We start from the raw sequence: 17620 nt of genomic DNA, 5'->3' as shown, positions 1-17620 counted from the left end.
TGAAATTTGCAGATAGAACCTTCTAAAGTTTCTCAAATGCGTTAGTGTCTTGTTATTAGGAGATGCTAATATCACGAATTATTGCCACTGAGTAAAATCGTAAGATACCGTAATTAAATTACTTAAAAGCTCAGGGGGCTTAAGATTTTTTATGTGGGGGAAGGGGTCCTTCGTTCGTATACGTATTTTTGTGAATTCGCAAATGCAACAAAGAACTCGCATTAATTGTACGAAAATTTATTATGAAGTTCAATTAATGCGTCAAATAAACCTGGTGTGTGAAGCACGAACCTAACCAACAATTTAATAAAAAAAAAGTCAGGGAATATCATTGGTCAGTTAAAAAATTAGGGCTTCAGAAAAAAATCATGCAAAAATCATGGAATTTCTGTAACTTAATAAATGTCAAGTCAAATAAAGATTCAAGGTTCAAAATGTTGCAAGTTTAAGATTCTGGTCTTTGAATATTAATGGCCATGTAAAAATGAAAAATTGGTCAAGGAAAAATGAGCACATTTAAAAAATGAAGTTTTGTTATAGCCTTGATATAATACTCTTATTAGTAATTTATTTGCCTTTTATTTATATATATATATATATATATTTTTGCAGTTGCTTTCTCCTGAAGATTATCTTTTTAGTTATAAATTTTATTGTTTAAAAATTTAACAATTGCATTCAAAAGTGATTAAAAACACATATATTGACGTTGAAAAATCAAAGTGAAATCTTGAAAACTCTCATTTTTTAAAAATCTTCTGCATATTTCTTCGAAAGAAATGCAACCGTTTTGTTCAAAAGGCAACAATTTGGTTGAAGAGTCATGCTTCTTAGTTGATAATTCCACTATTTTGTTGAAAATTCGTCTTTCTGAGTTGAAAAATCTTTTTTATGTAGTTTTATTTTCTTTTTTGAAAGATCAACTATTAACCTTCTTTATCGAGAATTTATTTAATTATTTTGTTGAAAATCCAGGGGTTTTGTTAAAAATTCATGTTTTATTGTAAAAAAGTACTTTTTTTATTTAGAACAAATAAATAACTTGGAAATTTGTTTACTTGTATCTAAAATATTATTTTATTCCGTTTATAGAAGATCCAGTGTTTAAAATTCTGATATTTGAATGCTACTGGTCGGGGAAAATGAAAAGTTAGTCAAGGAAAAAACAGGTAATTTTGAAAATGATATTTTCACCCTAAAAATTATAAATTATCTTAAATGCAAAAAATTTTCATTATTTTCAAGTCAAAAATTTTATTATTTCTGGAAACTAAACATTAGGTACAGTAAATGGTAGGGGGGGGGGGGGTAAATTTTGGTTACGGTTCGTTACAGGGTCGGGTATCTTGGAGAAGACCTATAATCCGTAACGTAATTTAAGTATGCCCCCTAATCAACTATGCATGGAAACTCTTTAAAAGTTAAAGAGTTACGCTTTACCTACGACAACATTAGAATCTGATTTGATGGCTTCCAAACATCGACCAAGGCATCTGGACTTTGGACAGGGTGGAGGAGGGGATTCGCTTCTGTTAGAGTAATACTGCAAAGAGGAGAATTTAGGAAATGAGGAAGTTTCGTCACAAGTTTCAGTAGAATCTTACCTGTTTTGAAGGACCACAACAGGTTGCTTGATTGCAAGGTTTGTCCGTCTTTGGACAATCCAGAACACAGTCTTCTTTCGGAGTCTCTTTAATTTCACTATTGCTTTGATACTGTAAAACAATAAAACATCTCTCATTAGTTATAATCAATACGAAAATTAATATTAAATTATTACGTATTTTTTATTATTATTAAATTACGTCTATAAACTCGGGTTGTATCGTAGTTGAGTGAATGCCCTCATTATGGAAGAACTCTTTGACTTGTTCGGCAATTTTCATATACTCTGAAAGATTACGACAGCGAATATGAGCAGAGGCGATGATCCTGTCACCGGCCAACTGCCAAACGTGGAATTCATGCACAGCAAGAACGCCATCTATATTTTCTAGCAATCGCTGTTGTATCGCATCAACCTGCGTGAAGTAAAACATTATGTTCAATGTACGATTTTTATTACAATTTCATTTATCAAATTGCAATTAAAAAAGCTAAACTTTTAAATTTTGTTCTATTAATCACTATGAATGGTTTTAAATCCTTTTATGTTTATATTATTTTACCTGTATATGTGTGGGTACGGTTTGTAGCAGAATTAATGCTGATTCTTGTAAAAGGGGCCACACTGATTTTAGAATAAGAAGTACTAGCAACAGCGAAAGAGCTGGATCCATGTAATATCTGGAATATAACAAAATGGTTTTAGTTGTAGAAAGCATTTTCATGAATTTTCTAAAATAATAAAATTACGTTTTGATTATACAATTGCACTTGAAATTAACAATAAACCATTAAAACTGAGAAAAAATGCAAGCAGTTTAAAATTGTTTAATTTTTTATTTCGGTACATAAAAGTAATTTTCAATTGTATTACAATTTGAAACGACATAAGACTGAGCCATTAACATTCTCGTATTTACAAAGCTTCAATATAAAATTATTCAATGGTTTACATTTTCAATTTAACTGTTTATATATTAAGGCTTGCAATTAGAAATTTGTAAAATTTCAAGCAATATAATCTAGTAAATTTGTAATGATTCAATTAAAAATTGTATAATTTGGAATGCTTTTAATGTAAATGTGTAGTTCTCAAAATTTCAGTCTTATGTTAGTCTATCCGATTTTTATTTAAGGTAGCAAATTTATAATTTTTCAAGCATTAAAAGACTTCAATTTTTTAAATACACCATTTTTACGACTGGAATTTCAATAAAAATATGCTGATTTTTATCATTTAGAAAAATCCATTTTCAAATTATTCAGTTTCACACGTTATTAGTTTACAGTTTTGCAACTTATAAAGTATCAAGCTGAAATAAAAAAATATTTAGCGTCTTTGATTTTAAATTATTTAACTGCAAAGAATATAAATTGGAAATTCTTCAATAGCATTTGAGTTAACATTCATTTAATTTCATAAGCTCATAATTTAAAACTGTCAAATTAAAGAAACTTGAAACTGAAATAATAATAATTAAAGTCTTGAAACTTCAGTTTTTCGTTCAATATCAAAATCCAAATAGCTCTACTATAATGTTTTCAATTTAAAAATGTCAGCTATATATTAATGCATTTAATTTGAAATAAATGCGTTAAATCTAGAAGGGAATAAATAGTAATTGTTGAATTTCAAACATTATATATTTAAAACGATTTAATTTATCAACTATCGACCTAAACATGTTGAATGCTATGAATTTAAATTTCTTACAACTTATTCAGCTATACAAAATATAAATTTGAATTCAACTAATTCTGAGTAGTTTACTTTTGAGAGTTTGAAGGCCACTCATTTAAATTGTAACCACTATAATTCAATTGTATGAAACTAAAGTTCTTCAAGTATCAACGCTTTGGCTGAAGTTAAATGATGGTGGTCGGGTAAGAATTCAACATCTTCTAATTATAAACGATTTAATTTATAATTATTCAATTTCGAAGTCAGAAGTCTTTACATTTTAAATAAATGCAAGACGAAATTGTATAATTACGAATAAGTGCTTCAAATTTGTATTTGTTCAATTATGCATTTTCTTAATTCGGATCGGGCAATAAGGTCGTTACACAAATAAATTGTCTTCGTCATCTTTAATTTTTAACTTAAAACCTAAAAATAAATGACCATTTCACCATAAAGGAACGAATTTGTATGAAGCCTCTACTTTTTATTTCCTTATAAAATTTCTATACTTTTATATATGCAAATGCAGCCACTGACTGGTAGAAACGTCGCCCCAAGAAATACTTTTTTTGATAAATTACTTGAATTTAAAGTCGTTCAAAATTCAAATGCTGATATATCAATGTATATAAAAATAATATAACCAAAGACAATTTTTGAATGAATAAAATCGAATTAAAATTATATTATTTCTAATTAAAAGTGTTCAGAATTTAGTAATTTAAAATTGCGAACATTCGAAATAAAATAAATTTGAATTTCAAGCGATTTGATGATTTGGATTCGAAAACCATTAAATGTTTCCGATTCAAAGCTTCTAAAATTCTAGAATTTTAAATTGTCATTATATACACCAAAATTTTATTTAACATTAAAATTGATTATAAACATATTTCTATGGTCAAAAAATAAATGACGATTTATAATAAATAAATTACGAATAGGAAAAGTGTGGCAAGTGATAAAAGAATGCCGCTCTGAATTCGCTAATACTAATCGATAATAAGTTTTCAATTAAAAAAATATATTTATTGAATTAATTACCAATCTTTTTGTTTTGTAATGTGTAAAACACATATGGAAATGGCGCTTTACGTAGAATCGTATAAATAAGGTAAGTATTGTACAGTCTATTTTCGCTTTAAAGAACACTAATAGAAAATATTCTACAGTCTACACAGCAGACGTCAAATTCAGTAACACATTTTTCGCAGGAAAAATTTGCAACAAATGAGAAATTAACTACAATACGGACGCTTACTTTTTACAAAATATTGTCTACGTCAAAGATATTAAGCTTTATCTACGTCCTTATTATGCGAGTACCCTGCCGATGAAAACGCACTGAAACAGCACTGAAACGGCATTGGTCAGTGCTGATTCAGTGCTTTTTCTTCAGCACTACCTGTGCCGCTAGTTTTCTCTACCTGAGTTCCCCTTCAAGTGTCTATTTAAATTTTTAAAAGGCTATTTTCACCCAATAAATCTAGTCTGTGAGGTCTTAGAAAAGGTGAGTTAGTAGTGTATACTATAGTAGCGATTTTAAACAAGTGCCAATTCTAAGTATCTGAATCATTTTCCTCATGTAATTTTAAGAAAATGAAAAATAAAGTTATGAAAATCGGTTAACATTTTGAGTAATTAAGCATATCTTTAAATACACGCAAAATTACAAGAACTGTCAACTGGCATTGAAGATAATAACCGAATTTTATCAACTTTCTTTTCATTTGCTTAAAATTAGATTAGGAAATTGATTCAACTAATTAAAATTTAATTTATTAACATATTAACTCATTTTAATTTTTCTCAACCGGTTCTAATTCTCTTGCGTGAAGCATGGTGTGTCAAGCAGTGAAGCAGTCAAGTGTCCCCCCTTGGCGGCAGGGTATTGTGAAAAAATGTGAGGGTGGCGGCCCTGCCACTCCCCAGAAGTGCACAAAAAGTTTGGGAATCGCTGTACTATAATGCAGCGTTTCCCAAACTTTTTTCCATTTTTCAGGGAGGAGAAGGGCCGCCAACCTACAATTTTTTCTTTAATACTGAAACCCAAAGGGGATACTTGACTGCCGGTCATGCGGAAGGTTGCATGCTCCATGCGAGAGAATTAGAACCAGTTGAGCAAAATTAAAATATGTTAGAATGTTATCAAATTAAATTTTCATTAGTTGAATCAATTTCTCAATCTAATTTTAAGGAAATGAAAATAAAGTTCATGCAAATCGGTTAATACCTTCAATGCCAGTTGAGAGTTCTTGTAATTTTGCATGAACTTAAAGATATGCTTAATTACACGAAACATTAACGGATTTTCATCAACTTTTTTTTCATTTTGTTAAAATTATATCAAGAAAATGATTCAGATAATTAAAATTGAATTGAGCCATGTCTTTATGATTTTAGTTATTAAAACAGCCTTAAATCTCATGACAATGAAATGGTTATCATAGCAGGGGGGCTTTACCGACCTGGGGTGGCTTCCCCCGACCGCAGTCCGGCTGATGACCGTCGGCAGTAGTTTGGGAATCGCTGCTATAGTTTAGTGAAAATCGGTGTGCCTATGCCAATGCGATTAGACTACCAAGTAGACCAGCTGAAAGGTATGAGAAATTGAAATTTTAAATTTGTAAAATTTTGAAATTATCTACGAGAAGATAATAAATTCAGAATCTACGAGTTTCGATTATTTCAGATATATAACTTTTTCTTTTGGATGTTTAAAATTGGAATGAATATAACAAAGCAGTATATTAGTATATTAGTATATTAGTTATAATTATAAATATGTATAATGAGAAAATTCACCAATTAAACAAAAGTGTTAATAATTTGAAGAGAATTTTAAAAACCATGCCGATGAAAAAGCACTGAAGAAGCACTGGTGAACAGCACTGGGCCGTCAGTACCGTTTCGTGCTGATCTTCAGCACCTAAACGGCACTGAGAAGTGTGATGGAACGATCATATAATGTTCCTAGTGATTCGTCACGTACCGGGCGGGTAGGGTTATTTACAGTACGAGGCCGCAAATAAACAGACTCTTTTTTTAGAATTTTCCTCAAATATTAACACGTACGAGATACGTTTTATTCATTCCAATTTTAAACATCCAAACGAAAAAGCTACATATCTGAAATAATCGAAACCCGTAGATTCTGAATTTCTAACCTTCTCGTAGATAATTTCCAAACTTTACCAATTTTAAATTTTGATTTTTAATCCCTTTCAGTTGGTCTACTTGGTAGCCTAATCACATTGGCATAGGCACACCGATTTTCACTAACACTATAGTATACACTACTAACACACCTTTTCAAAAACCTCACAAACTAAATTTATTGGGTGAAAATAGCCCTCTAAAAATTTAAATGGACACTTGAAGGGGAACTCAGGTATAAAAAACTAGCGGCACAGCTTGTGCTGAACAAAAAGTACTGGATCAGCACTGACCAGTGCCGTTTCATTGCTTTTTCAGTGCGTTTTCATCTGCAGGAAAGAGAGTCGGTTTGGTCGCGGCCAGGTACTGTAAATTACTCTACCCGCACGATACGTACCGAATGAAATAGGAACATTATATGACCGTCCCATCACTTCTCAATGCCGTTTAGGTACTGAAAATCAGAACAAACAGCCACTAAAACGGGACTGACGGCCTAGTGCATTACCGACAGTGCATTTTTGGTAGTACGATCAAGTACGGCTGAACTATCAGCACCAACAGCTGTTAATTGGCTTCCTGCTTGATTCATGTCGTTGCTACACTACTTTACTCTCATTTTTGAGCAGTTATCGGATTTTCCCGAAAAAACAGATAGTAAGCGCACATACCACCATCGCGTAATCCCTTTTGAAGGCAAGGTATTTTTCAAAGTGCATTTTTAAAAATTCAAAACCGAATTATTATCGGCCGTTGTAAGTTTTGCGTGTTTTATAGATTTCGCAATTTTTGTGCACGCCGTTCCAACCGGCTTGCAGATCAGCAAAATGTATGCAGAAAGTTCACAGGAGTGAAAGAGAAAAATAATAGAACATACAGTTCCCATTTCTTTCACTCTTGGGGACTTTCTGTATGCAATCTGCTGATTTGCAATCGTGTGAAAGCGCCCTTATTCCACTGCACAAGCGATGCATTTATAATTAAATTAAATTAATTAAAATTAATTAAATAATTAAACTAATTGAAATTAATTACAATTAAATTTAATAGGAATAAAGGTGTGCGCCAACAAATCGCGTGCGATCTGTCGCTCTGCTGCTATGCGAGCTGGTTACGTACTGTTCACCTATCGGACCGCAGCTCGAGAAGCAGAAGTTTGCGACGTTGCTAATATTGGTGTGTTTACAGAGAGAATGTAGTGTTGATCATTATGAAAAAAGCCGCTATTGAAAGCTATTTTAGAAATATTTTTTTAATATTTCGAAAATCTCTGACAAGCTTCATAGTTATTTATGTGTATTTTGTAGATAACACAATTTAAATATATATATATATATAAATGAGTTGCTAGGTACCCGAGGAATCGGGATATGACTCGAAAGCTTGAGATTCCGTGAAACACCTCCAACGCTCTGGGTCGGTTATACAGGGTGTCCCAGGCTCAAGTGTCCGGACTTATATAGCTGCATAAAAATTAAATCGAAAATTCCTGTACCTAAAATCAGTTGAAGTTGTAGTTCTTGAGTCATAAAATATTTAGGCTTGAACAATCAGGAGCGCGATATAAACAGACGTGTGTACATGAGCGGGAGTCAAACGCAATGCTATTGAGGAGAGCGCTGAGGTGAGATTAGCGATGTGAAAACAGCAGTCACTACACTATATTGGACTCCCGCTCACGAACTTTTATATCGCCCTCCTGATTGGTCCAGCTTAAAACATTTTATAATTCAAAAACTTTAAGTGATTTTTGGACAAGGAATTTTCGATTAATTTTTGTGAATTCTTATACAGCCATATAGGACCGGACACTTGAGTCTGGATCACCCTGTATTACTTTGAGAACGATAACGAAAATGAGAATGGTATTGAGAATATAACCGGAGAGTAAATTCTTTGATAATTTATGAGAACGATCCAAAGTCAACATAACCTCAAATTTTGATAATAACAATTTTTCTGCGTATTTTTCTTTATTTATAAATATATTTATATAAGTAAATAACTTATATATGACTACGTAAATAGCGTAAACAATAAAAATATTGTTAAAAATCAAGCATTGTTGCATTCTTTTTAATTCTCCTAAATTCTAGCATATTCTCCGTTATATAACCCGAAGATAAATTTTCTAGAATTTGCAGAACTCTAGCATCACTAGGGTGATTCTTGACCAGCCATCTGCATCGACCGTTTATGTGTATGCAGTAGTAGTTCTTTTACGATCCGGAGGGGACATATCTATGAAACTAATCTAACAGGTGACACTCCGATCAGTTGGTCTGGCTTTTGCATTGAATTGCATTATAAAAAATCAAAAATAATTAAAAACCTAATGCTGCTTCCAAATAAAGAGAAATAAAATTATGAAGAAATAAGAGTAACTATGTTTAATAATTCTAAAAAGGAAAGTCATGAAAATATGTAGTTTAATATGAATAAAATTTTATTTTGAGATGCACTTTGAACGAATCAGTTCGAATTTTATATTTCTATTATTTGTGTTGCTAATATCATCTATTTTATTATTTTTTAGAGTTTAAAAAATGATTTGTTGTTAAAATTATAATTGTAGCTAATAAATAAAATTAATAATACCTTAGACAAAAATTTTAAAAATAGTCAGAAGATCAGAAGAATTAATGAAAAATATATATGTTATGTCCGCATCGTAGATATGGCTAAAAATTTCAACAAAAAAACTCAAAAATCTGAAAGCAGCGATAATTCGGTAAAAATATTTTTTACCCTCCCTAAATGACTTTGAAGTCAAAATTATAACACGGTGACACGCTTTCGACTCGACCTCCATGGTAGTAAGGAACAGAGTTCATACACGATTCAATTTAAATGTATCACTGTAATATAATGTAGAAGCCGCCGGTTGAGAGCTACAGCGTTCCATTCAGCTTCGAGATCGAGTCCAGCGCTGAACAATAAAAAAAGGTCGCTGACAGGGAAGATATAATGTGGTACCTTGAAATCGCCTTAAGGCCATGTGACGAGAGGGTCACGTGACCAAAGCTGAACCTTAATTTTTATTTCCCAAATTACGTCTAAACGCAATAACGTATCGCTCTGAAACTTTAGTCAATGAAACAGGAGGCAATAAAGTGCATGTCTCTGCTTTGCTCCGGTGAAAATGTTGAAAAACAAAATTTCGGACGAAAATAAAACTGGAAGCAATATCGGTACTTTTCTTTCCAAACTTACGTCTACACGTAATGAGATATCGTGTTAAAAATTTGGCACGCTAATTAGAAGGCACGAGGGAAGGTGTCTCTGGTCCCAAATAGTTAGAATTTTGAAAAGTTTTTTTTTTTTTTTAATTTCTAATTTTGAGAAATACCGACCGTGCTGTAAAACCCTGCTAGCAATTTTCAATATTATCAATGGACTAGTTATGAGGTTTATATTTATCAAAGTGGGGCAAAACAAAAATCGCTCACGAGTATTAGACACAAATAATGAAAGAACTAATGTTTGCACTTGAAATGCAAATAAAAAAATTTGGTTTGACAAACGTATCAGCTGTGTCAGAGCAGCACTATTGCAGCGAGTAGACAACTTCAAACTTCTACGGGTATGTGGGTAATACAAATTGTCTGATTACCAACAGAGAAATATAGAAGTCAAACTTCTGCCATAAAGCCTAAATGCGTCGGTCGACATTTCTTATTTTCAGAAATAAACTTTTTTCTTCCCATAATTCTGTGCCTTGTCACAAATGGTCTTTTAATATTTATTAATATTATACGAAAAAAATGTCCGCGTTATTTAAGGACATGTGATACTTTGTCGTGTGGCCAATCGAGTATAGTTCCCGCGGATTTTTTCCCACCAAAATGAAAATTTTTTAAAACTGAATTTAGAGATGCTATAAAATATCATAAGGGACGTCCCTGGACTCTTTTTTGAGGGATAATAAAAAAAATAATTTTATTTATTGTACAGAAATTTAATATGAATATAACTTTACGCGCTAAGTAAACATAGTCAGTAAAAACGAAGCTAGCCAAAACAATGTAAAAGGTTAAAAATGTCAAAAGTTTAAGATTCTAGTCTTTGAATATTAATGGTCAAGGAAAATGAAAAATTGGTCAGGGAAAGATAGCAAAATTTTTAAAATGAAGTTTTGATGTAACACTGACATAATACCCTTGGCAGTAATTTATTGGCATTGTATTTCTACTTTTTCTCGCAGTTTATTTCTTCTGAAGATTATCTTTTTAGTTATAAATTTGATTATTTGTTTCAAAATTTAACAATTTTGGTAAAAAGTTATTTATAACTCATATTTTGATTCTGGGAAGTCAAGCTGAGATCTTTTTTGGATGCAAATTAAACTTTTTTCTTTTAGTTTCTCTTTTTAATCGAAAAATTAATCTATTTAAGTAGAAATTGCATCTTTATTGAATAAAAGTGCAACTGTTTGGTTGAAAATTACACTGCTTTGTCTAAAATGCATACTTTGTTGTTAAAAAGCCAACTGGAACATTTTTAAGGTGAAAATTAAACGAGTATTTTGAAAATTTATGTTTTTAATTAAAAATTTCATCTATTTCAGAACGAATTCATCCTTCTTGGCTGACAATTCTATTTTTTCTAAAAATCGTCTTTTAGGATTGAAAATTAAAGTATCTTCTTTCAAAATTTACTTCTTATCTAAAAATCATATTTTGATGTTGGAAAATTGAACTGAAATCCTTTTTGGATGAAAATTCTACTGTTCTTTCTGAAAGTTTATTTTTTAAATTAAATTTTCATCTATTTTAGTAGAAATTTAATCTTTCTTGGATCAAAATGCAACTGTTTGGTTGAAACTTAATCTTCTTGGCTTTTTAGTTGAAGATTCATCTTTTTGGTAGAAAGTTCAACAATTTGGTTGAAAACAGGTCTTTTTTAATTGAAAATTAAACTGCGTGGGTAAAGGATGAACAACTTTATTTAAATTTGTTTTTTATTGAAGGTTTATCTCTGGTAGAAAATTTAACTATTTTATTGAAAAATAATTTGTTTGCTGAAAATTTAATTTCTCTGGTGGAAAATCAATTTTCTTAAAGAAAATTGGCCTTTTGGCTTAAAGGTTCAATAATTTAGGTGAAGTAGAAGGCACACTGGTGCGAAAATCGCACCGGACAAATTTTCAGTTTTCCGGCATTTGCGCAGGTGCAGCTGCAGAAGCATATGTAAAATATGCGTAATATATTCTAGATGTTTATTATATATTCAATATTTTAAATATTTAGTATTAACATTGCAAGAAAACCAATTCGCACAAGTGTGCCTATATAGAGGGTGCGTGAAAGGAGTCTGACTTGCATGGGTTAAAATTCAAGTATTTTGTTAAAACGTCATTTTTTTGTTTTAAGCAAATAAATAAATTTGAAAATTTTTAATTTATATCTGAAATATTGTTTTATTCCCTTTATAAAAGATCATATGTTAAAAACTTTACAAGATGAAATGCTGGTATTTGAATGTGAATAGTCAGGGAAAAAATTAAATTCTGAAAATTCAAGTGTAAATAAAACGAATTCATAAAAAATCAATGACTACTTATTATGTAACAGATGGCGCCTGGCAGTTTTCGCACCCGTCCCTAATAGTATTGTTTTCTAGATAATATTAAAATACCTGTATTTCCAGTCTGTAAGCCATACAATGAGCGCAGAAACGATAACGATGACCGAACCAAGAGCGTCTGAAAGCACGTGGAGGAAAACTCCACGCATATTCATCTGACTAGCGTCATGAGAATGTCCGTGTGCTCTTTTTCTAGGTGGCGACGGATGATGGAAGGATTCATCATTTTCATTGTCATCTGTACTTACGAGAGTGCTCAGCCTATTGTGACTTCTAGATAATCCATGAGAATGTCCGTGACTAGCAGCATGTTCTGTAACAATTCATTTATTTATTCAATAATAATATACATAATTATATGGTGCAGACCGTAAAGATTATCGATTATTTTTATTTGTTGAAGACCTTTTTTCCTGCATACTCTAAGCACATAAATTCCCTTACTGAATGATACTGGACGTAAAGGAAAGATTCTCTTGTTTATTCGCAACTGAATAAACTATAAGTATATTAATAACACTGGTTTTTTCTCAAGTTTTTTCTTCATCTATTATTGAGATTGGAAATAATAAAAGCTACAATTTTTATATAATTACTTGAATTTCAACATTTTCAAGGCTACCAACTTTTTAGAGGATATACAGTGTTGCTACAGACTATTGTATTTTTTTAAGTGGTAAAGGTGACTAATTTTAAGCTAAAAACTAATTAAACTAAAAATAACTACTGCCCACACAAAAGGTTGTCTTTGATATGAATAGAAACACTTATCTACTCAAAAATTTCGATTAAATTACACATTTAATTTATCGGCTTGCATTTACAAGAAAATGTAAAATCATATTGCTAAATTCGGGGGTGAAAACCGAGGTCACAATTGCTTGAATCAATTTTACAAGTATTGTTCAGACAAATTTTATTTCATTTTATTACAAGCTAAATAAATCTTGGAGACTCTACTGTCTTATTTATATACAATTTCAATCAAAGAAAAGAATTTTCAACCAGGAATATTAATTTTCTGCTAAAAAATACGAATTTTCGACAAAACACATGAATTAACAACCCATTACTTGAACTTTCTGCTACAAAATATATATTTTCAACCGAAAATGGAATAGTTCAATTTTCAGTTAAAACCATTAATTTTTTACAAAAAAAACTAGATGTGAATTCGATCTCGATAGTTTCCACTTTGTATGTATAATTATATGATGCTCATTTCACGAGCACTTAGCTAACTGTTAGCAAATGCATTTGCATCCTTATAGAGGAAGCATAAGTGATTTTTACATATTAGACAAACTAAAGTTTTTATTTTGATCGATTTAAAAATAAAAATTTACGAAAAATACAAAATTACAAAATAATACAAACCATTTTTCAAATGTACAGACAAATCAAATTTTATATTTAAAAAGATCATTTTTTGAGCTGGAAAAGGGAAGGGGAAACTTCCGTCACACCCTATTTCTTTCCCAACTTTATGATTTTTTTTACCAAAATCATGAAAATAATTTTATTTGAAAACTTATGATAAATGAATTAGGTCCAATAACTCGTGGAGGGCTCGCTCCTTTTACGCACCCTCTATAGGCACACTGGTGCGAATTGGTTTTCAGGCAATGTTAACTAAATATTTAAAATATTGAACCTATAATAAACATCTAGAATATATTACGTATATTTCACATATATGTTAAATCTGGTGGGGATAAGCCTCTCAGCTGTAACTACGGATATGCCAGCAAACTGAAAATTTGTCCGGTGTGATTTTCGCTCCAGTGTGCCTTCTACGGGTTAAAAAAGTTTTTCTATTCAATAAACAAGTTTTAAATATCATAAATGAGCATAATTTTCTTACTCTTCAATAAAGTGTATTAATATTACAGGTCAATCGATTTGCCTCAAATCAAGGTCTCTTTTTCGTTCTTGCGTCAATTTTGAGTTAGGTTAGTAAAAAAAGGTTCACTATAAAAAACGGGGTTTTTAAATATTATGCATGACCATAGCTTCATTACACTTTATTAAAATGTATCAATATTATAGTACAATCGATTTGACTCGAATCAAAATATTTTTTCTATTCTCACATCAACTTCAAATTATGAGAATGAGAACATTTTTACTATAAAAATCTATTTTTAATATAATATAAATGGCCGTAACGCCCTTACTCTTTATCAAAATGTATTATCATTATAGGTCAATCGATTCGTCTCGAACCAAGGAATCTTTTTTATTCTTGCATCAACTTTGAATTATGTTAATGAAAAATATTTTACTATAAGAAACCGATTTTTTAAATATTATAAAGAGCTAAAAAAATGCAGTAAATATTTTTAGAAATCTTTCGATTAGTTTCAAGATTGCTTAGAACATTGTGTTAGACATTTTTAAATTGAGGAACGTATGATAAAATTAATTAAAAAATTTTTGAAAATTTTACCATTAGAGGCCTTCCATAAACCACGTGGTTGCTTTAGGAGGAGAGGGGGGTCGAGGAAAGGGCACGCTCGTCCAAACGGAGGGAGGGGGAGTTAAGATTCCCAGCTACGTGGGTTTATATTCAGGTGTAAAAAAAAAAATAAAATGCATATCTTACTCCTTTTTTTGAAATAGCGCGCGGCGTCATAACTTCGATCCTTGCGAACCGAACCGAGTTGAGTCGAGAGTCTTTTTGTTTGTTTACATTAGTTAACGAGTCGAGGCAAAAAAATTCTGGCCGCAACTACGTGCGTGTTTGCTACCACTTATAATTTTTTGTTTTATTTTCGTTCTACAAGAAATAGAAAAAAGGAGTTTTTTTTTAAGTATGTAGTTCAACTTTCAACCAATTAGTTGAATTTTCAACCAAAACAGATTAATTAGACAGGAAAAATGTAATAGGTAGTTAACATTTCAACCAAAAAAGACGAATATTCAAAAACATATTTGAATCCTCAAGCAACATGAATTATTCATTTTCAAGTATACAGTTGCATTTTTAACTAACAAAGAATAAATTTGTACCAAAAGAGATGAACTTTCAATAAAATAGAAGAATGTTTTGAAAGGGTATTTCTTATTTTGTAGTACTTTCAGAGGTTAGATGATTATCTTTTGAAATATAATTAAATAAATAGTAGTTTCAAATTTGCGTAGATTTGATATATTTGAAATATTCTTATCGTACCTTCAGAACCAGTGAACGACAGACGTATCTCTCAGTGCACGACACCCAACAGAATGAAGTTTTTAGGGAATTATACGCATTTTTGTATTGATATCCATGTTGCTATGATTGCTATTTACTTTCCTCATTCCTAGGACATCGCCTTCTAAGTATCTTTAATGTTCATCATCTTTTAAATCGATTTTGGATTTCCGAACCTCAAAAATCAATCACGGAAATCCCAGAATGAATTTGGTAAATTCGTGAACTGATAAAATGAATATAACCACACAATATCAAAGGTATTCCTTCTCAACAAAAACTTCGTCTTTTCTTTTAAGAACACCCATAATTATACAAAATGATGTTTTTTATTCTCTAAAGCAACTAAATTATATAATATTTCTTGCAGATAACTTTCTAAATTCTTTTTAATTCAAAATCAATACCGGTGTTCCTCACTAAATTTGAATAAATTATTTTAAAATAAATATAACAATAGTTTCGCAAAGCATAATTATATTACTGGGTACTGTCTGAAAACGGAAAAAAATTTGCCATTTCAGATGAATTCATTTTCGTTACCAAACAATATGCATATAAATTAATATTCTCCTTTTTATAAAAATGTTTCTTAAGTTACCGTTAATGGTTTCGTAGGTATTTTGTACCGCAACACGGTACTTATAACAACAAATTATTAAGTTTCAAAGTAGATACAACATTTTTTGACCATTGTTGGTTAAGCTCATGTTTTCACCTGAAATTACTACATATTCGAAGAAGATTTACAATCTGTGAAAAAGATTAGATTATAATAGCATTTTCACCGGAAATCGGTTATTTTAAACAACAAAACATAAGGTTGTTATGTAATGATAGTATTTTTCGTCTAAAATGGATATAATAGGATATTTTGAAATGGTGTTTCTATTTTGGTATGTTAGCATTGTTCACCAGCAATTGTGATTTTTTAAATGAAAATTATTGGACTTCAAAAAAACTTACAAGTTAGAACAACTATAGGATAGGCTAGTGTATTTCATCGAATATTGGTATTTTTAAACAAAAATGCAACTGTTCGATTATTCAGAATAAAATATTGTACAATAATTGTGATAAGATAACAATTTTTATAAATTCTCATAAAAATTGCACTTGCTTTTCTTTTCGATTATTTTAGATTTTAATTTTTGTACTGACAATAATTTTAAATAATTTAAAAATTGCCCCATACCGAAAAATTATTAAGAATAATGTTACACTTGTATTAATTCCGCGTCATTTTGCAAATCAAAATCATTTTTTACAACCTTGTGCGGAAAATGCAAGTTTGGAAATAAAATTCTGCCTTATAGAGAAAACCTATCTGAATCATATAAAACGGCGGTTCTAATTTTGAAATCCAAGATATTTAGCCAGAAAAACTTATAAAAAAGTAGAAGGGTGATGATCGTGACGTCATCACTGTGGGCTTGAGATACTTTTAAGGGGGTAATACATATTCAAATTTTCAAAAAATCTATTTTTTTTATTTCAGACACCATATACCCTTAGAAATAAGGTAGAAACCTTCTTTTACCTCAGGGCGTATCGGAATTGTCTAAAAAACGAATTACTCCGCAAGGCCTCGAGCGGTCGAAATGCACAATTTATGATACTTTATACTTTAATCGCGTTTTTCTCGAAACGTACTTTTTTTTGGTGGTCACCACTATTCCAGCCGATCTACTAGGCCGATTTCATTCGATTTTTTTTAATGTTTAGAAAAGCCTTGGCAATCGTATTCGTCGGTCATGATTTTCCATGAAAATTTAATAACAATTTGACATAGTAAATGTTGAAAAAAAGGAGAAAAAAAACTGAAAATTTTTTTTAATTCACCATGTGTTTATTTATCAATATTTATTAATGATTGAGGGTCATACGATAGCCACTTATGGACTCTTTAAGAATCAATTGGGTTTTTGTGTTTAAGATTATCCGAATTTGAGAATTCATGGCGACCCTTTTTCACATGGCTTCTTCAGATCGCCCATATTTCGGCCGGATGTTAATAAAAAATGACACATTTTTTTTCATTAGTCAAAATTATGTCCTACAACACAGTAAATAAATAAATAATAGTCCTTATCTAAAACACAGTGATTATTTTTCCACAAAAACGTTATTGCAACTACTAAATAAGGTCCTTTTTGGGGTTTCATTACAACATGAAATTGTAATTTTAACAACAAAAATCTTTAATATAAATATTTTCGCAAAAATCTCATTTTTCAAACTAACAAAAATTCCTTCGTCTCACCAAGGTACTGACACAGAAAAATCGTTGCCATTTTGTCACTTTTGAAATATTTTAGACATTTTCAAACGGATTCCGACAGAGAATACCGTAAACAAAAATTTGGATCAGTTTTTAATAATCCAGGGTGTCT

The 17620-nt window shown here is 30.7% G+C and overlaps 1 protein-coding gene across 1 annotated transcript in view; it reads right to left on the bottom strand.

Moving 5' to 3' along the window:
* LOC117172613 (zinc transporter 1) overlaps positions 1-17620 on the bottom strand; it is a 34584-nt gene that overhangs the window by 3546 nt on the left and 13418 nt on the right. The window contains exons 4-7 of the mRNA XM_033360705.1: positions 12083-12344; positions 2169-2286; positions 1806-2021; positions 1605-1715 (exon numbers count right to left, since the gene is read on the bottom strand). Of these exons, the coding sequence (XP_033216596.1) occupies positions 1605-1715; positions 1806-2021; positions 2169-2286; positions 12083-12344 (707 nt within the window). The remainder of the gene's footprint in view (positions 1-1604; positions 1716-1805; positions 2022-2168; positions 2287-12082; positions 12345-17620) is intronic.

Source organism: Belonocnema kinseyi, chromosome 5 (assembly GCF_010883055.1).
Source record: "Belonocnema kinseyi isolate 2016_QV_RU_SX_M_011 chromosome 5, B_treatae_v1, whole genome shotgun sequence".
NCBI lineage: Eukaryota > Metazoa > Arthropoda > Insecta > Hymenoptera > Cynipidae > Belonocnema > Belonocnema kinseyi.
The sequence above is the reverse complement of the archived record's forward strand: the minus strand, read 5'-3'. Positions and strand labels throughout refer to the sequence as shown.